The sequence below is a fragment of the Dermacentor variabilis genome, chromosome 3, assembly GCF_050947875.1.
Source record: "Dermacentor variabilis isolate Ectoservices chromosome 3, ASM5094787v1, whole genome shotgun sequence".
Lineage (NCBI taxonomy): Eukaryota > Metazoa > Arthropoda > Arachnida > Ixodida > Ixodidae > Dermacentor > Dermacentor variabilis.
Window position 1 is genome coordinate 21,959,479 of NC_134570.1, and position 21,385 is coordinate 21,980,863.

At 51.0% G+C, this 21,385-nt stretch overlaps 1 protein-coding gene across 3 annotated transcripts in view; it reads right to left on the reverse strand.

Moving 5' to 3' along the window:
- ct (homeobox protein, cut) overlaps positions 1–21,385 on the reverse strand; it is a 749,731-nt gene that overhangs the window by 563,407 nt on the left and 164,939 nt on the right. For all 3 annotated transcript variants that reach the window (XM_075684459.1, XM_075684458.1, XM_075684457.1), the window contains exon 3: positions 6,378–6,519. In XM_075684459.1, coding sequence (XP_075540574.1) covers positions 6,378–6,519 — 142 coding nt within the window. The remainder of the gene's footprint in view (positions 1–6,377; positions 6,520–21,385) is intronic.

Consider the following 21,385-nt stretch of genomic DNA (forward strand, 5'->3'; position numbering starts at 1 on the left):
CGACATGCAAAAATTACACAAATGGCAAGCACTGATATAGCATAAGGTGCATAAATATAAAGGTCAGACAAGAAAATTCTAAAGCAGAAGTTACACCAACTGCCAAAACACCCTATAGATATATATTTGTCAACAAGCATCACCTTTATCGCACAAGTGGATTTTCTCCAGCCACTTGTTGGCGCAAGATAAGGTCTAGCCACGACACAAGCGCTTTTGAAACGACTTACTCAACAGCCAGCTCTGGTAGAGCCTCTTCGGTGCAAGCCATAGTCGGAAAAACTATTGCTATAAAAGCTTTTCGATTAACAATGATTTCGTAAGGAACGCGCTTTTAATTACTCGTCTCTACCGCATGGAAATCCCGAAATTGGCTTTGAGCCTACTGTTTACACAATTAACTCGAACCCAGGCGCCCGTTACGACTTCTGATGCGAGCCACGCACGGAGCGTAATCGAAAGAGATGCAGCCGGCCAGCGCTACGCGAATGTGGCCTCCATTAGTCAGAGAGCATGACGGCGCATAATCTGTTTAGCGTCGACAAATCATCGGCTTAGGATCACAACGGACTCGTACGGAGCGCATGTCGGCACACACCCGGAGCGCGTGTTCCCGGCACTCCGCAGATACCGAGACACTTCTCCAGGAACAATCAGAGCAGGTGCCCCCCTCCCCGTCTCGTAAACGTGATGGATTGGGGACCAGGAAGACCGCAACGAGAACAGTATCGGCTTTCTGCCCCTAACTCATTGTATCAAGCGAATCCTGTCACAAATGCGGAGGGCAAAGTCTAGCTCCAAGCACGCCGGTGTGCTAGGTAATTGCGTAGCTTCTCTGGAGTGCAGCAACCTAACACTCTGCGCGATTTTGTGGTCGAATTGCAGAGAAATCCTTTCCGACAGCGCCTTTACCTGTGCTGTTCGTCAAACTCACTGACAAATACATAGCGCAAGTACCATAAGGTATGACGCTTCTCTAAATGCCAGCAAGTAAACAGTAACGCACCGACAAACTACATACACAGCTGTCAGGCTTATGCAAACTAAATTCGCTAGTAGACTCTACACACGTCACAATCTGGCGTCTTGCCGCGGCATATCAATGACCATGGCGTGTCGCTGCTGAGTGAAAAGCCACATGTTCGATCCCAGCCGCTGCGGCTGCATTCCGATGGGGGCGGAATGCAAAAACGATCGTTTACCTTGCACTGGGTGCACGTTTAAGAACCCCAGGTGGTCGAAATTAATCCGGAGTCTCCCACTATACGGTGTGCCACCAGATCGTGGTTTTTAGCACGAAAAGACTCTGAATTTATTATCTTTTCTTGTTTTTTTCTGGGGAGGGGATTCTGACATTTACGCTGGCATAGAAGGTTGCATATTTACAGCAGTTTTATCCTTACCGCATTTCTACGGACAGAACGTATATGCAAATCTTGGGAGATGGCTCCGTCTCTAAAGGCAGCACGCTGCAGGCTAAATGGTCGAGCGCTCAACGTCGCGCCTCCGTCCGCTAGATCGGATCCCCGAGAACAGACGCAGAGCGCCTCTCTGCATACAGACAGATTTTCTCAATCCGCGGGAGCAACTTAACCGAACGGTACGGCGTGAGAAATAACTCGGTTGCACGATCGCGTTAGCGCGCGCGGTCCGTTATCGACGACCACTTGCGACACGATTCCAGCGCCTCGTCGAGAGAGATCTGCGCACCGGCAGTCGCGCTAAGCCAGTGGCAGCGGCCATCCGTAAAGATGATCGCGGACCGCTGAGAGGACGGGGCGCCGCCGCAGCCGAGCTAATGCTCGCGACGAGGGAAAGGCGTTTATCCGGCGAGACGGATCGCGCCCGGTGCCTCGGCCGGGAGACGCACTCCGTCAGCCACGCTGTCAGCGCCGCCGCGGCTGCTGCACGGCCGCCCGTGCTCCTTCAACCCGTTCGTTGCGCAGATGCCCGCTTGAGAGCTGCTAGCCCGCACGCGGCCACCTTATCACCACCGCAGACAGCGAAACCAGGAAAGGGTGGGCCTCGTTACACAGCCACATAACGCCGAGGCAGGACGCATGCCCTCTCTTTGGGAGACAAAGTATGGCACCTGCAACTACTGATTAACCAGCCGCCGACGCTTTGCGAAGTAACGCCCAGTGACAGCTTGCATCGCCAGAGCCTTATGAACTAAGCGTGGTGATAGTCGCCGTCTAGACGACAAGATTCAGCGACAGTGATCTGCGAAGCCATATTCGGCGATAGTGATCACGCGGCCTAAGCTTATTAACTATAGTCAGCCGTTCTTCCGAAGTGTACCCTCATAAACAAAGGACCAGAGGGAAACAAAGAAAAAAAAGCGTTTGAAATTGCAAGGTGCATTGCATAAAGTCACAGGTCGAAAAGTACGGTGCCTGCGCCATTTGATTTCCTGCTGTAGGTCTAAGGTTGATAAAAAAGAAATCGTTTTGCCTCGGTCTTGGCATCCATAGTGTTTCTCCTGGCGGTACCTATAGCATTGCTAGACAGTGAGCCCTTAAACTGGCACAAAGCGATGATACGTTGTGTTTGATTATGTTGCGTTCATGTCGTCTTCCAAGCCGGCTTTCCGACCCTAGCGACAAAAGTGTGGGTGGAACGCTGCTTGATCAAGCCAGTGATTATTATGGAAAGAAGGGCTCAGTATTGCATAATATTGTGCTAAGATCGTTGTCTTAATCAGGCCCTGGAATGCCGACGTAAAGCACGCGAATCTACTTCAAAGAGAACTGATATAGCCATCGTTCTTCACTGCCTGTTATTACCACTGCCACGGTACGAGTTTCCGTCAGTGCCTGTTCCGGTAACAAATGCTTCTCAGAATGACCCAGGAGGCATTAATATGCAGCCAGGCTTCCTTAAAATTGCAGCCATATGTTATCAACAGAAATTCGCTTATTTTTGTATTCTTATATTAACTCGAAGTTAAAGGATCTCAAAACACCGAACGTAGCAGGCAGCTTAGATGGAAAAGAGAGAGAGAGAGAATAAAGAAATAACTAGTAAATTTATTTTCGGGTGAATAATGATTGTGCTAGCAGACTACTGGCGAAGTGCCTGTAATGATCACATTGCACGGTGCACGCCATCGCTCTTGGCTCGTATAGTCTCACATCTTCGCGATGATCAGGTTAACGCAAACCAATCTGAGAGCGTGCCGACCCGGTTCTCCTTGCGCGAAAATGTTTCGTTGCGCGCTGATGACTTCATGGTATTCGCTGCATCTGTTTCGAGCCCTTACCGCTCAATAAGAGAGGCGCAACTATCTTAATCGTTAAAATCACAACGATCGTGAGACTTTTACTGTTTGTTCATATTGCCATTCCTACTATTAAGAAAGCAGACAGCAAAAAGACCACGTGGGATTTTGGCTACCATTGATTATTTCGAAGTGAGTCTAATGTACTCTTTAAAATACGCCAAAGAAACGTCCAATGAAAACGTTAGTTAGTGTCCGTCTTCGTACAGCAACAAATAGAAGAAAATAAAAATAAAAGGTGGTTTTGTGAATGATACGTGAAATACGAACTGTAATGGTTATGTTGCCTGTTAAGGAATTTTTTCCTTTGCATTTGAAAGAAGTTCGTAGAATACTCTTCGCCAGCTTTTACGCTGGGCGCCCTTTGAGTTAGAGTAGAGGCTACGAGAATACCAAAAGCTTTTTTCCTGGTTACCGTCATGCAGCTGCCGAGCTGAGTCGCCTACTTGCTTAACAGCGCGATGGATATACGGTCCAGCGTTGCTACTCTTGGTAATAAGTCCCAGCGTTAATGGGCCTGTCACTTCTTATTTACCTCGGTTTTATGTTAAACGCAGGTGAATCAGTACGCCAGACACCGCCACAAGCAAGGCACAAGCGCACACACACAGACGCACGTACGCACGCACGCACACGCACGCACGTACTGACGTGAACGCACATACGCACGCACACACGCGCGTGCTCGTCGCGCAGGCAGAGCGGAGATGCACGCATTTAGGTCCCTGCCCGAGAACTGTTGGGACTCTTCTGCTCTTGCCTCTTCAAACGGTCATCGCAAAAAAAAAAAAAAAATCGGTGCAGCAACGTCAACCATCGTGAACAACCATGAGAAGAATAAAGAGCGGGACCTTATCGACAATCTCCTCGGTGGGCGGCATTCGGCAGTTCTCGAACTACGCAGGCACCTTGTTTTCGTGAGAAGCTCTTGCAGGACGCTGTCTGTATGAAAGGGTCCCCCACAATGGGCCATTGGCTTCGATCGCCACGCCCCCCACGCCTATTGGAAGGGCCGAGTGAAGGGGCACCCTCGTCTCAATAACGGCAACGAGACGCACAGCGGCGGTGGCGACTCGTTGTGCCAACGGCCCGTCGATGCTGACGCCGCCGCCGAGGCCGGTCGAGCATCAAAGGCGGGGGAAGGCGGCCGCCCCTGATACCCGCTCGGTGCGCAGTTGCGCCAAGGTCAACAGCCAGAAATGGCCATGACGGCAGAGGCGATTCTATTTGGCCGCGGCGATCTGGAGCGTCCCATCTACAATCTGGAATGCCGCCTTCGCTGTGATGCACCCCAAAGGATACCCTGAATGCGGGGAGGGGGGTTGCGATGTCATCATAAGGCACGGGAACGATGCATCGTCCATGCGCGGCCCTTCGCACTACGGAGCGTCGCGCCTGATCGCAGTACGCACCAGCAAGCCGAAGTGGGCGGCTGCGGAGAAAGAAGGCCCAGACACGCCACGGCGATCAGGACGCACGCCTTGAAGACGCACTCCCGAACACTCCCTCTCTGCCTTCTTCTGCTCCCCGGACTTGAGCTATAACTTCGCGTGTCAGAGCAGCCATCGCGCACACCTCTCGCGAGTTCGTCGCATATTCTTGTTGTGTTTTTCTTTTCTAACTTTCGAGCCTCTTCGGCAGGGCCGAGGACAACAGGGAGATCATCAATCGGGCGTCCATTTCCGAAGGCACCCAGCAAAGCGACGGCTCGAACGATTCTCGGCGACAGGGGAGGGCGGCTCGGTCGCCCCATCGTGCTCTCGGTGCAACCGGCGGGCAAGGGCGCCCTTCGAAGGCGAGCACTCTACGAAGATCGTCGTTGCACCGCCGGTCGCAAATTTCCCCTCGAATAGCGGCAAAATGCGATTCTCGTTGCACTGAAGAAGCAAGATCAAAAAAAGAAAGAAAGAAAGAAAGAAAGAAAGAAAGAAAGAAGGGAAATTCTGGGTCGGACTGGACACTTGCGCAGCCCTTACAACGCATTGTCTTTGTGCACGATGGCAATACGACACAAACAAACGCCTGCGCTTCGAATATTTCTACGCCATGCTCACGCTGGCATTTTGCTACGCGGTTATTTTTTCTCGCTAGCTTGGCACTCTTGCGACGATTGACTGTACGGTGACATTATTCAGCCTTACTGCTTTATTTACTACGTCCACCGATTAACTGGCAGGTAAGCCCCAGCGGTATCATTAACTAGAAAGACTCCAAGATAATCGAACCCCGTGAAACGTTCCCTTTGAAAACGAGCACCCGAAATCAATGTTTACGAAACCACCTGCAACGGTGCTCGGACGAAAAAGCAAACACGGCTTATGCAAATAATTTTCAATTATTAGAGACGCTGTCAAAACATAACTGCCGTTTCACCATTGAATGAGTCAACTGAAATAGACAATCCATTTTTCACAATGCTGGTCAGTCGGCAAAATGTTTTATTGGCGTCAGACACAACGACACAAATATCAAGGGCACAACACAGACCTATTGTTGTAAAATATATACTTCGCAGTTTGAGATAACCAGGGGAGCGTAAGGACAGCTGTCCTCCCTCTGACTTGATCCTTTAATCTTATTAACCTTTTGAAGCTGTAAACGCTATGTGCTCCACCAGTCACACGCACCCTACGGCTCTGTCCTTTTGCGTCATCTTATGTTGGGCTGTACACGCATTAAAACAGTCTTTTTTGTGGGGAGTACATAGTACTTAGAGCATATACACTGTGCGCACCCTTAGTGCTGTGTAGCCCCTTCAGAAAGTAGTTTAATTATTTGAAGGGGTCGTTTCGTCTAACTACAGTATTCAGCATTTCAGTGCTTTCACGTTACCCAAAGGCTGGCGACGCTAGTTGCCGACATTTCAATTTGCACTCAAATCAATCAGTGAATGAATAAACACTTGTGCGACGTGCAAAATTGATTGAATGTGCTCAAAGTGTGGTTACGAAGAGTTACACTTATAAGGGCCACATCGGTCTGCATTGGCTAAGACGTGGTTCACGGTTTACACAGTGGTAACTTCAAACTCAGCGCATGACCTTTACATCGTAGCTCTCCACATCATCGGCGAGAAAAGATGAAAGAGCAGGCTGACCTGAGTGGGCGGCGGAGACGGCGCGCAGCAGCCTCTTGTAGAGCGCCAGGAAGGCGGCCTCGGCAGCCAGGCTTCGCTCTTCCAGGCGATCCACTTCGGCCTGGAAGTGCCTCAGCAGCGGAGACACCAGGCACCGGACGTCCTGCAAGGCAGACGGCTCCGTTCACGTCACACAGAAGCAACCAGAGAAGCAATGCGTGGAGTCAGGTCAGTGCACGAGATAGACTATACAGTCGCACTTTGTCGAAGGAGAGAGTCCTCGGACACTGGGCCGGACAGACCTCAACGCAGAAGGCTTTGAACGCGCTGCTACGCTTCTTGAGGACATGCGGAGGGGAACATTAAGAATTGCGCGTTATGTACAGCTTTATTTGCTTGTCTCCATTTTCTTTAATTTCTTCAAATTCTTATTTCGTCTCTCCATATATCACCTTTCAATTTCTTTATCCCGTAACCCAGCACAAAGTAGCTAGCCAGATTTACACTGGCTAAACCTCTGTCTTTTACGCTCTCTGCTTCTTCTTTCTCATCCTCCTCAATGAAGCGGGCCTATTACCGACCTGTACGCGAAATGCCGTGTATCCGGATGGTCAGCAGAGTCATACTTGAACCTCGGTTGTGTACTCGACCGCTAGTGTAATAGAACGCGCCAAGCTCTGATGATGTGAAGCAGAGCCAGAAGTTCGAGGCCTACTAAGGATTTACTGAAGGAGATGCTTCCAATCTACTGTTTATCTCAATGTTGTTACCAGAGTGGTAGCAGAATGATTTTCGTTATTGATACAGCCACTACATAAATTTCTCGGTGTAAAATTTCTACGGATGTAATGTTCTGTGAGAAGCGATAGAAACTGGTGCGCAGTACGGAGTGGTTATGCGATAGCGATCGATTCTTCATTTTCTTCCCAGGCTTAGTGTTTTTTGGGCGTGCTTGCTCAAGAGTTTTCGGCCAAATAAAGAACTGTGAGTGGGATTTACGCAGGCGTATGCGCTAATTTTGTGATGCGATGATCTAATTCACCCCCAAAAAGTAATATTAATTTAAACTGTCTCTTATGATCAGCGTCAGCTGCCTGAAGCAGCAGTCTGTTAAGATTCACTTTGTGCGGCAATGAATGGAACAAATGCCGAACGCCGGTGACACGGCGCGCCCGATCTTCACGCTCGTCAACATGAAAATACTTGTCTGTGGGTGTGTGCAACGGTATTATGCGCGGAATGTGCAAATCCTACTCCCCTCGTTACGACGCTCAACCCCTCTACGCCAAGGAGTGGATTCCCTCCCGTGCCCGCCTGTGGGGGTTGCGCCGACGTGTCCTACACTCAACCGTATACGCGAAGGAGTGGATTCCCTCCAGCGTCCCTCTGTAGGGGTTGCCCCGACGTGTCCTACGCTCAATTCCTTTACGCCAAGGAGTCGATTCCTTCCCGCGTCCCTCTCTGGGATTTGCCCCGACGTGAGCTACGCTCATCCCCTCTACGCCAAGGAGTGGATTCCCTCCCATGCCCGCCTGTGGGGGTTGCGCCGACGTGTCCTACACTCAACCGCATACGCCGAGGAGTCGATTCCCTCCAGTGTCCCTCTGTGGGATTTGCCCTGACGTGTCCTACGCTCAACCCCTTTACGCCAAGGAGTCGATTCCTTCCCGCGTCCCTCTCTGGGATTTGCCCCGACGTGAGCTACGCTCAACCCCTCTACGCCAAGGAGTGGATTCCCTCCCGCGTCCCTCTGTGGGGGATGCCCCGACGTGCCCTGACAAGTCCCTCTACCATGGGACAGCAGTGAATGAGGATGCTCAGATGGTGAAGGGTATAAGAAAGCCAGCGAGCCGCTACGTGTGGTCGCATCCTCTCGGCCCTTGCGTGGAGGTGCACGCACGCTTAGCGTTTTTGTACTTTATTGCCTTGGAGCGCACCGCTTACTAGTAACGATGCATTAAACTTGTTATTTCCAATTACATCATTTCGTCTTCCCTGCCGAACCCTCTCCGTTGGTAAACCTGGTTCGAGCTCAAAGAATACGTTGTTGAAGGTTCCCAAAACCCCATCCCCTTAACACGACACAAAGCCAAGCCCGAGTTTGGTTCCTCTATGCACGAATGCCGCGAAGTAACGGTTTCCTTAGAAAGTCTTCAGATTCGACTGTCGTCCGAATAACTTAGTTATATTAGTTGTTTCGCGCGATTCTCATGTCTATATTACGAGTCATTCCGGTTTTACTTTGCTTTTTACCTAACCGGGAGTGTGCACTGGAAGGTGTAATTAAGCTGGTCAATTAAAGCTTCGCCTATTTTCGCATAAGTGCTTATTCTCATCGTCCCCTATCACACTTGCTATTCCTCCCCACATCTGGTTAGGTCTGTGCAGCTAACAAGAGGAACCTCTCTCAGTTCGACCTTTGCTTTTCGTTGTGAATAAACGTCCTCTGACTCTTCTCTTGTGACGATGCATAAATTACAGCTAAGAGGCACAGCCTATATCCTCTTCCGTCTGCGCAAGTCGCGGGAGGGTAATTTTCTCGCGGCGTTTCATCTGTCACCTTTGAGACAGCGCTACCCCCGTATCGCTGCGCTCATTAGAAAACCCGGCGCGGGACAACAAAGAGCGCGCCTTCACCACATAACGTCCGCGTTCTACGGCGAAACGCAACTTTGCCGCCTCGGAGCGAGAGTGCGAGAAAAGATCGCGTTCGCATCTCTTGGCGCAGCCGATGCGGCGTTGTGCCCCGTCCACCGCCATTCTTCTTGTCACGGCGCAGCACAGCTCGGAGGCGGGCGAAAATCCCCGATGGAGGCTGCGTATATTTCACGCGATGCTCATCCCCCCCCCCCCCCCCCCCAGCGCCAAACAGTTCTCCTCTGGCATCAGCAGTAGCAGCAGAAGCGGGAGCCTAAATAACATAAATCAAAGCGTTATTTATTAAGCGTTATTTATCTGCGAGACAGGAGGAATAGGACGACGGAGCGCAAAACGGCGCGTGCTGAGCCGCGCGCGCCGTTTGCGCGAGCGGCGGCCGAGCGTTCGAGCGTGATTCCAATGCAGCGGACCCACGTGCAGCGTCTGTCTGTACGCTAGAGATCGCTGGGCTGAGCGTGTTGCGACGAAAATAGCGGGTTGAGGGAGGGAGGGAGTGAAGCTTATTTTTCCGCCACGCATTGCGGGTCCATTATAGGGGCGAAAGCGATGCTCCTCCTTCGCGAACGCTCGCGACTCGTATTATTTATCTGGTCGATGGAAACCAAGGCGAAGCGTTTACTCTCGCCCTATCTCACTCGGCTTTCAACCTCTTGCTTCCAAAGCCCTCCTCATCCTGTTTTTCTCGAGACCTTGCGAGAAAAAATAAATACGGCCACCAATAATTTACGGCGCGGTGCGGTGCGCGCAGAGCCTCCGTCGCAGAAACGAGAGCGGTAGTCACTCCGGACTCGGGGCTGCAATCCGTAAGGTTTCTCTCGGGAGAAACTCACATGCTGTCCCATTTTTACCGTGCGAAGGGTATATTGTGCTGGCCGTAGGTTTCATTGTGCAACTTGTGGGAGGGAGTACAAGTATGCACCCGTTGAGAAGCCCCTCATACGGCTTGCGTCATTCACAATGGATAAGAATATTAAGCTGCGACGTTTCTTTAAAGCGCTCCGGTTACTCCGGTTACTGATTATCAATCAGTAAACCGGAGCATGGGTGCTCTACCATATCTGAAAACGGTAACTGCTTTGCGCTTGCGACTGACCGTCGCCGTTTCAGGCGGATTTGTAAGGTGACGTAATCAGGAGATGAACTTTCATCTTGTGATCCTTCTTTAAACTGTACAACAAAAATGGCAGGTACCGAATGGACCTCGTGCCTCTAGAGGAACGAGATATCATAAGGGGCGTGTGGAGGGAACGAAGCGCTAGTGAAAGCATTAAGATGTATATGGCAACCAAAGCAAACATAAACAAACAAGCAGACAAAAGTGCCGTGAGAACCGAGAGCACAGACGTCGTGGCACAGCACAATGCCTCTCGCAACCGCGAGCTCGCCTCCTCCGGAATCCTCTGGCGGATAACGCATCCGAACCTCGAGCGAAACGGAACTAAAGCACCGGAGCAGCAAAGCAGAAAATTGCGCGCGCGGTGTACAACAGTCGGCGGTGCCTCGAGACGCCGTATTTAAAGCCTCGCTGAGCACTTTCATTTGTCTCATTCGGAAGGAAATCAAGACAAGCGGGCAGAGTCCAGATCAGCAGCGACAATCGTCGACGTGCTCCGCCTTTGCGCCATCAGTCTCCGCGCACCGAGCGGCGCTTTGGCAGGAGCTCGCGCCCGTAGCCCGGCTCGCACGGTATCGGGCCATCGCTCAGCCCTTCCTGACCGGTAGACACGTGGCGCCGGGGGAGACGGAACAAGGCTCGTTCCCTGTGCACCAGGCACTTCGCTGAGACAGCTGATCCGGGGCCGATAGCTGGCGCTCCTTCCTCTCTCGAGGGAAGCGCGTTCTTTGGCAAGCGGAGTGGGAGACTCGCCGGCAGCCTGCCAGTTTCGTCCACTTGCCTCTGATAGGCGGCTAAACGCCACGTTGGGATACCTAAACGGAGTCCACTGATAACCTTACGTCCCTTTCTGGCCCCGATCAAAGCGCTGCGACAGACTGAGTGCCGCGGTGATCTACTACAGTTTTCGCGTTCTCAGCGAGAGGAGGAAGTACGAGGAGAGAGAGAGAGAGAGCTCGGCGCTTGAGTGTCCCGCGTCGCCTCGTTTCGTAGCTCCTGGGAGAGCTCGTTACGGTGTTTGTCCTTACTGCGCTGCTAAGCGCCCTGGCCGGCCGGAATGACAGCTTAATCTCGAGAACTAGTTGAATGCCACCTCGCTGGTTTTGGCAGCGTGAAGGCGTTGTACGGATGTGAATTGTAAACAAACGCGAAGAACAAGCACGGAAGTCGCACTAAACGGTTCTTGGACCTCCACGACGGTTTGATGATCCTCGCTTACTGAGTTACAGCAAATGCGAATAAAGTTTAGAAAACAACAATGCGCGCAGAGTGTTCAAGAACGATATGTAACTCTCAACTGTTATATGAGCATATCGACACAATAATATTGTGTCGAAATGCTCTGAAAAGCGCTATATAGTGGACTCTGAGCTGGTTTAATTCACCGCCATATAGACTATTACGAGCCTTTACACCAATCTGGATATTGCCGATATGCATTTCGAGCCGTCGTTCAGATTTGAAAACCGGTTTGGTAACGCTCATAGATTTCGAGCTCTTCACGTGCCTCGTGAATACATATAGAGAATATATAGAGTATATATAAAGTAATTACAATGTAAAGAACATACGACACTCATCTGCCAGGAATGCCTGTTAGTGCAAGCTACTCAACATACATTCACCCCGTACTTCTGATAAAACGGTCGCCAAGACAAAAAGAAATTTGTATTCGAGTCGGCGAGACATGGCACGAATATCGACTCAATCGAAGCTTTGATCATGTGAGGGAAAACCTCAAAAGAATAAAAATTGTATCCCTCATTACAAAAACCACGAAAAAAATTATTGTACTTTGTGTGCTTTTTTTATGTCACCTATAAGAGATTCCCAACATTTCGCAGGGGGAAAATGCTTTTAAAAGCTAAATTATGTGTTATTACGTGCCAAAACCACGATCTGATTATGAGGCACACTGTAGTGGGGGACTCCCGAAATTTGGACCACCTGGGGTCCTTTAACGTGCACCTGAATCGAAGTGCCACGGGTGTTTTCGCATTTCGCCCCCATCGAAATGCGGCCGCCGTAGCCGAGATTCGATCCCGCGACCTCGTACACTTAGTAGGCCGACACCATAGGCACTAAGCAACCATGGCGGGTTAACAAAATAAAGCATTAAATAAAGAAGTGTCGACGAACTCTGCTGCGTAAGTACTCAGCTTTATACAGCAAAAACTAATGCGCCAACGAATGACTAAGATTCCCCAATGAGACATTTCTCCTCAAAATTCAAAATTTGGACGACACATCGGGGTTAGAGGTTGGTGTAATGTGGATGACGAGGAAACAAGGAAGCTGTGAACATGCAACATAGATGGCATCATGTAGATGGTATCATTTTCGGAATTCATACTCTTCAGACACAGATTAAAAGGACAGGGCTTGTGTCGTATCAGGGACAGAATTCACATAGCTTTTCGTTCGTATAGTGATGTTTGACTTAGCTATACAGCAGTGTACGTCAAACGCCATCGCTGTCTGTTACATGGTCTTACGAACATTTCTACCGTAAGAATATTCTCCTAAACACAGGCTCGTGTTAGTGCGGCCAGACTAGCGTTTTTTGAAGATTTCTTTGAAGATTTGCACTACAGCCAGAAATTGCCTCGACAACAAACAGGGGTGCTGGCGAAAAGAGCCACAACGCACGAGTCGTGCCGTGCCGGCCAACTATACCGCTCCGTGAGAGGCGCATGCGCAGTGCTGTCGTGACCGCTTCTGACGCGGCGCTCCACAATCGCGCGCAATTTTAATGAATCCCGCGAAGAGAACTGAAGTGAATGCCCACCGCTTTTTCTCAAGTGCGCCGCCCTGTTCGGGCGCACTGTGCAAATATCTCGCACAAAACGTCCGAGCCACCCTTCGTACTCCTTGTTACAGACCTCTCCTCGGAGTTGTGATTTCAGAAGCAGCGTTTACCGAGCCCAGGGGAGAAGGTTTTGAGGTCGTCTCCAACCGCTCGCAAAGTCCACCCGGGCATCCGCTCACGAACACAAAAGGTTGGGGAGAGCCTCGCTAGGCGTATGCAGCTGCGCCGTGCATCCTCGACTCAAAGCACAGGGGCTCCGGCGCGGTAATCTCAAAAGTTGTCTGCTCGGCAGCCCCACACAAGCGGCCACTCGGACAGCTTCAGACAAGTGAGTGTGCAGCGCCTCCCTTTGTTTCTTCGAGAGCCGACACCAGCCCCTTCTTCTTGGACGGCCGTACTTTAGCACAGTTGGCCATTGCTTGATTAGGAATGCGCCCGAGATTGAGACCCCGAGATAATTTTGGCAGCAAATTGTCCGACGAAGTGTGCTCCCAGCCGCTAGCGAAGGGGGAGCACCCAGCCTCTGGGATAAAACTTAGTTGGGTGTCGATGCAAGTTAGCGCTGTGCGAGTGCCATGTGTAGGTGGTAGGATAACACGTGATCTGACGGCGGTGGCACAATAGCGCGAATGGACAACCACTTACGCCTTCGTGTCAGGAAAACTTAGGGTCAGCCCTAAGAATTAGAGGCGCGAAGCGCTAAAAACTTCCCCGCTTTAAATACTATTATGCAAGCCGATAAGAACTTTTAAAAAGATATGCGATCCTTCTTGAGTTATTCAATGTCTCCTTAAATACATCTCTATGAAATAAATCCACCGGGGGAGCCGTAGTCGTAACGCTTTTTAAATGTATTATTTTCCTTTCACCCTTAGTCATTATTCCATTCGAAGCTGCACTCCCACTATTGCTGGGACGTTCCACTCATTCGGAACTGGTGACAACAAATTAATACAATGGGATGAAAATAATGCTTGCAAAATATAGTCCCAGTCGTACTTTTCTCAGGGTCGTTTTGAGGGAAGGAAAACGTTGCAACCTGTATCATAAAAACTCTTTTAACTTGCAGTTAGTTAGTTAGTTAGTTAGTTAGTTAGTTAGTTAGTTAGTTAGTTAGTTAGTTAGTTAGTCAGTCAGTTAGTGAGACAGACAGACAGACAGACAGACAGACAGACAGACAGACAGACAGACAGACAGACAGACAGACAGACAGACAGACAGACAGACAGACAGACAGGCAGGCAGGCAGGCAGGCAGCCAGGCAGGCAGGCAGGCAGGCAGACAGACAGACAGACAGACAGACAGACAGACAGACAGACAGACAGACAGACAGACAGACAGACAGACAGACAGACAGATAGATAGATAGATAGATAGATAGATAGATAGATAGATAGATAGATAGATAGATAGATAGATAGATAGATAGATAGATAGATAGATAGATAGATAGATAGATAGATAGAATGGAAAGCGCAAAGGTTTGGCCGTGCCAGAAACACCAAATGAAGAGTGGGTCTTCGGATTCGCCGCTCCTCGCACCCACATAATGGGACGAATCGCTTCCTTCTCGCCTTCCCAGCGACGCGGCGTGTTTCTACGGCGTCGCAATTAGGCAAACGGGCCATTGCCCTATAATCGCCCACGCTTTGTGCAAAGAACAGGCAACGCCTGCACCACCGGATAGGCGGCACCGGGAAACAATAAAGACACGATGATCACGCGTAGTGGCAAAACCAGTCCACAGTACGCAGAGACGGTTCGGAATGCCGGCCACATTTGCAGAGACATGCCGCCTCGCCTATGCCTGCCGAAGATGCGATGGCGAGACTTGGGGAACAATAAATAAGAGAGAAGATGCAGGGCGAAAAGAAACATAAGAGGCAATCGGTATGTTCAAGCATTCGGCCAACCGGGTAATATGCCAACGTAAGAAAAGTTGGCTTCAAAGCTGCTCTCAGGACCTTGGTGAATAGTAGTGTTATGAACTGCGAGACGCATGCAAAGCGCGGATTTTCTAACGCGTGGGTGAAATCCATCAGGACAAGCTGTATTTGCTATCGGAGAACAAACACATAGTATATCGTTGCGGTTATGACGCACAATCTAAGGCTGATACCTCGGAGCATTGTGCCTCGCCTCTCTCCTTTAAAGAAATGATAGAGAGAGAAAAAAAATCGCGCATAAGCTCCTCTGGTTGTTATCTTAGTAGGCGTAAGCATTGTACCACTTGTTCATCTCCATGCAACCTAGTCTCATTATCAATGTTATGAAACTTGATACGACCGGCATAACCAACAGCGCTGCGGCAACACGAACTGCTGTGGACGGGCAACGCAAGGTGAATTGATGAGGCAGCAAACTGGCGCAGGTGGCGGCGCCAGGTGCGCTGATGACCTTCCGATTATTATAAGCTGGTGTAGCTCTTAAGCGCCGTATCCATCCGTGTCGAACCATTATGCGCGGCGCGGGCCATATCTTGAACGCAATCTGCGATGCAGACAGAGAATGCCGACAGCTGATAGCTTCACGCGCTGTGTTCTCGCCGTTTCGCGTTGAAGAGCGACACGCGGGCCCATATATTGAGGAGGAAGAGGAAAAAAAACTTTATTTGAGGACAACAATAAGGCCCAGTAAAGAAGAGCGCTTGCTCCTCTAAGGCCCGTTGTTGATACGCCGAGTCCGAGTGAAGCCAGTCACTCCAGGAAGGAGAGAAAGGGTAAAGAAAATAAGGAGAGGTAATGACAGTGTTACATGAGTACAGAATGTGTTTTGTATCTGCCCTTATCTCCGGACAGTTGGGGCAGTGAGCTGTGCTACGCCAACCGAAGTTGTAGAGCATTAGTGGCGTGAGAAGAGTGTTCGTTTGAACTTTGCGAATGACATGTGCTTGTTCCGTGTTGAGTGAAGGATGAGGTTGGGGCAAAATAAAGCGGTTTTCCTTGATGTTCTTGTAGTGTTCAGCTATATTCAAAGCGGTCTCGAAAAGGGGCTAGGCGCAGCGTGTGCTGAGAGATTTGAGAACGCTGTATTTTCGCCGCTTCATTCGCGTGGAAGCGACAGGCGGCACGAAGGTAAAGCCACTCGCTGCTGCGGACCCTATTTATATTGTATGCGTGATTCCAAAGAGTGTATGCACCTTTCACTTCCCTTTGCTGAGTGCTTGAAGCCTGCGTCACCTACGCCGTGAGCCGGCCAGGTATTGCACTATCTCCGGGATCGGCCCACATTTTTATCTTACTGACGGTTTTCTCGTTGGGTAAGCGTAAAAATGCTCACGCATAAAAAAAAGAATGCGTCGTTGCAGAGGCTATAGAGAGCCGTTGCACGCCGTCCGAAGGCCTTATTCGATAACCTGCTCGCACACAGGAACGCTTCGTTTCCCAGGCGCTGGGAGATCAAGGCAGCCGGCGATTGGATAACTAGGCCACCGACCATTTCTGTTCTTTCACTGGCTAAACCTAGATATTGCTTTCACCACGCGGCGCACTTTTGTAGAGGCGAAGCACAGTATATCTGCTGATGCGCTCAGCAATTCAACAGGCTATGAGAGCAGTACAAAGGAACGCAGGACCACGCGCGCCGTCATAAGCGAATGCCTTTCGGAAGACCTGCCACAGAGGATCGCGCGGGCAACAATAAACCGAAACTAAATCGGGGAATGGGACATTTAAGGGCAGTGCTCGGGACAACCACGCGTGCGGTTATGCCACAAGCTCATGGGTGCGTTCGCCCGGCGGAAGCGCTATCCGCGCTCCATTCTTCGCCACCATCTTCACACGCCGCTGCGGCTTCGGCGTTGCGTTCCAACAACCGGCGGTCAGTCGCACGCTTCCTTGGAGCCGCGATTCTTTTTCTTTTTTTTTTTCCAGCCGTGGTCTTTCTATATGTGCGCAACGCACCCGTGGCCACTGCAGAGGTGAAGTTGCGTACTAAACGTCCTTTCGTTAGTTCCCGTCCGTGGCTTCGGCGCGCGTATAATTTCGCTCTTGCGCCTAGATTCTTTCGCGCTGAGTGAGTTACTGTCCCTGGTCGGACGTTTACGGCTGCGTAACACCACTGAAAACGAGAGGAAAAGGAAGCCGGCCGCTACAAGCTTTGTGCGGTGTGGCGCATTTGCGACTTCTTTCTGCCGCACCTTTTTCGTATAGTGTTTTTTCTTTCCAGCAGCCAGAAACAAAGCTAACTCACGTTGGTGGCGATGTCGTTCCGAGAGCAATAAATTCCGACGCTCGGGCTCCGCGTTCAGTTACAGCGAACGGCGGCTCCTTCCACTCGCTGACTCCGCAGCGCTCGCGCGGCGCTAAGACAAGCGAGATGAAGCGATGGATGGAGCGGCCGGCTCGCGCGCGCTGCGCTATTGCGCTTTTTTGAGATTAGCGGCGCAGAAAATTAAGGCCGCCGCTCGCTGCCGGCTAACGGCTTCACACGCGTGCCCACGCGGCGACAGGCGACACACGGCCAGCAGTAAGGAGGGATAACGGCGCAAGACAAAACAAAAGAACAAAGCGAGGAGACGAACGACGAAAGCGAAGCACCCCGCTAACGTGGCCTGTACCATGTCGCCGCAGAGCGCAGAGTCACTAAAGCTCGGAGTACAAAGAAAGAACCGGATGCGCTAACACGCGGGCTCCCACACGTGGATGACTACAAAGGCACTGAGGAGAAATTCCAGAGGTGTAATGACCTTAGCTATACGACGAGCTTCGTTTTTTTTTCCCTCTATCTCTTTACAGCCGCTCATCTCAGCTTCGTATCTGCCACGGAGGTAAGTCGAATGCACATTGAAATAACCCGCCTTGTATGTGAACGCTGACGCATAAGTGAGCGTACACAAAGCCTCCGTAAGCTTTACTTTCAAACAGAGGAATGATTAGCTTTACTTCAGTGGTAATGGTCAATGCGCTGAGAATGAAGTTCACGATCTCCTGCGAGCACAAACCTCAGATTTTATTCACTTGCAGAACACTTAGCAAGAGCCGTGTCTCCTAGACTATTTGAACACTTTGCGAAAGGCTCGGAGAATGAAACTTACAAGCTCAGAGACGATTGGAGAATTGAGGCCCAGATGGCCTTATTGTCATAAAATCAGCACAGTAACTTATTCCTTCATTTTCAAATCCGAAATTTTAGCGTGGGCTGATATAGTGTGTCCCACGCTAACGTTAGTCAAGCAGTTAAAAAATAATAATACGACATGAAATAAGTGCGCAACATACGATTACAAAATCTACGGTGTTCGGTTTTTAGAGGTCCGACAGCCGAACACCTTAAGTCTTAAAATCTTATCTTGCACCGTGCCTTTAAATCTTCTTTTCCTTTGAACAGCTTGGCTAACGTTAGCTAGGACAAGCTATGTATGGCGTCATAAATGGAAAGGCACAGGAGCGGCGGGAGGCCAGTAAAGTTTAATAATAATAATATTTGGGGTTTTACGTGCCAAAACCACTTTCTGATTATGAGGCACGCCGTAGTGGAGGACTCCGGAAATTTTGACCACCTGGGGTTCTTTAACGTGCACCTAAATCTAAGCACACGGGTGTTTTCGCATTTCGCCCCCATCGAAATGCGGCCGCCGTGGCCGGGATTCGATCCCGCGACCTCGTGCTCAGCAGCCCAACACCATAGCCACTGAGCAACCACGGCGGGTGCCAGTAAAGTTTGGGCTGCGCACTATATTTTAACCTGCATCGAAATTTCAGTTCACGTACGCTTCGTGCTTCACCGCAACCGGCCGTCGAGCCCACGAGTGCACGTCCGTCCGTACAGCATCGACACCACAACCGCTAAGCCATCTTCACATCTATCGCTGACGCTTGCTTTTCCTGCATTTGTTCTATATTTCCAGAATTGGGGGGGGGGGGGGGGGGAGGTGGGGGGTTACGTTCCAAAAGCACAATTTGATTACGAGGCACGCCGAAGCGTGGGTCTCCGGATTAATTTTGACCACCAGGGGATCTTTAACGTACCCCGAATGCACGGAACACGGGCAGTTCGTCCCTATCGAAATGTGGCCGCCGCGGCCGGGATTTGATCCCGCGACCTCGGGCTTAGCAGCGCAACCCCACAGCCGCAAAGCCACCGCGGCGGGTTATACTTCCGGGGTAACTGCAAAGGTCGAGATGAACGTAAGCTCGAAGCTCACGGATCCACGAGAGACGTATACGTGGCGATTCGCAAGAGAACCCGACGAAAACGAAAGCTCTCGAGAAGGCACGGGCCCACTCCCTGAGCCGCGCGTCGATGAGTGCGAGCACGCTCCTCAGGACTCAACGCGATACTTGCCAGGGATTCCTTGCGATTCTGATGGCGCGAACGCTTTTCCTTTTTTACCGCTGTTACAGAAGTGGATCGGGCATTTAAAGGAAAGAAACCAGACCGAAGCGAGCGCCATATTTTCCACATCGCGCACTCGTTAATGACGTGATGGCCGACTGAGCCCTTTGTGCCTGGCACCCAGACCCCGGTGCACCGCGCCAGTGGCACCAACACCAGCGCCCCGTGCTGTTCTCCCTTTTTAGCTTCCATTTCGTTCAACTTTCCACCTTGCCGTGTCGCCACCGATATACATATATATATTTTCTGGTCCCCTCTTCAGCCTTCCTTTCGCATCCCGAACCCGAAAAAAGTCTTGCGCCCCCGAGCGATTATGCCGGGCAAGAATTCCTCGCTCTCGCGACCTTTATACTTTTTTCACTCCCGTCGCCGACAAGCCACATCCTTTCCGTTTCGCCGCGCAGCAAGCCACCGTGCAGCGCGAAGCCAAAGGCGGCGCGCTTTGTTATCGAAAAGTCTCATCGCGACGCGACGTTCTGCGACGATGTTCACCGCACGCACTCCACAACTGCACCGGCGGTCGCCGCACTGATTCGGAATAATTTTCGACCCGGCTGCCAACGTCTGGCAAAAACTGCGCGCGTTCGTCGTGCGCCTTGCTTCTACTTCCTGAAAAAGGGTTCAGTGAGTGAGAAGAAAGAAAAAACAGAAAGGACGTAAGGCGAAGCTCACGGCAGAAGGGGTCTTTAAAAGGAGTAGGAACGAAAGGTTAAGGGCATAGAAGGAGAAGCAGAAAGGGAACATTGCCTATAGCCGCATAACCAAAGGCCGGAACGGCCGGGGGAAGCGAGTTAAATAATTCAAGGGAATCTCACCACCTCGATCACGGCGATGACATTCAGAGAAAATTTGCCTATGAAAGCGAGAGCGCCTCAAAGATGGAAAGGGGGGGGGGGGGAAGAAAGCTGATGGAACCATTGTCGAGAGCGAGGTGACAAAACGTTCGTTTCGCTAGGTGGCGTTTCGTATGCTCTTCTCCGCCTCCTTGTTCTGTTTTTCTGGTGCGCAGAAGACGCAAACGAACGATCACACAGAGCGTGGCGTTCAGCGTACGCCCCCCCTCTCTTTCCCATTGACCTCCCTCCCCTCCCTCAAGGCACACACCTCGATTGCGGTCTCTTCTCATTCTCGTGCGACCCCCTCCCTTTACTGTGTGCAAGGCTTGCCTGCCTACCGCGACAAGGAAACGAGTCGAATACAAACCGTTTCCTTTTGAATCCCATCTTACCGTTCGTATAGCGGGCTTGCGAAGTATTTGCCCGGTGTCCTGAATTCGCTTATTCCGTTTTTTTTTTTCGTTCTTCGTAAGCGCGGACGTGCACGCGCGTTTCGGCGTACGAGTGCCGTCCTTTATTTTTTCCCTTTCTCTCAGACGTTCACTGGTAGTTCTCGCGCTTTCGTATCGCGATATGCAGTATTTAAGGCCTCTTCGAGCGGAAATTCCCAACATTTTCGCTTAATTTCGTCCTTCGCGACTTCTACATTGGCTTTTTATTTCTTCTTTTTTTCTCCGTGGTCTGTTCAGAACGCACTTCTTTTAAGAAGACGTACACCTCACACAGGCGACGCAACGACGGAACGCGAGTGAGGAAGTTAGCAAAGGAGAGGGGTTGCAATAAAACGTTTTGCAAGTGTGCTTATCTCGTTTGCCTTTATTTTTTGTCGGTCCTTATTCCTCTCTTATTCCGGGAGCCTCCGAGCGAGACCGACCTCGCACCCCCACTTTTCCTTGCTGCTTGTTTGGTCGGCGCGCACACACGGTGGCGTTTGTAATTGTCCGAGGCAGGCATTCGCGCGCGCTTGTGCGTGCGCGCACACATCGGTGCCGTGGCAGCCCCGAGGCCCTTTCTTCGTCCTCCCACCTCGACCTCCCGTCCACAACGGAAGCGGTGCGCCAAGTCCCACGCCGCGCGACGCCGCCGCAGGAAGCGAGGCACGCGCGTCTGGTTTTGCACGCCCCGCCAGATACGAGACGTCGGAGCGAGCCGAGAATGAAGAGAGAGAGAAAAAAAAAAGATGGCGGCTCGCGCACTATCGGAAAGCGTGTGGGTGAGCACGGGTGAGCTTCCTGAATAGGAGCGGGTTATCGAACAAGGCGGAGCGAAATCATTG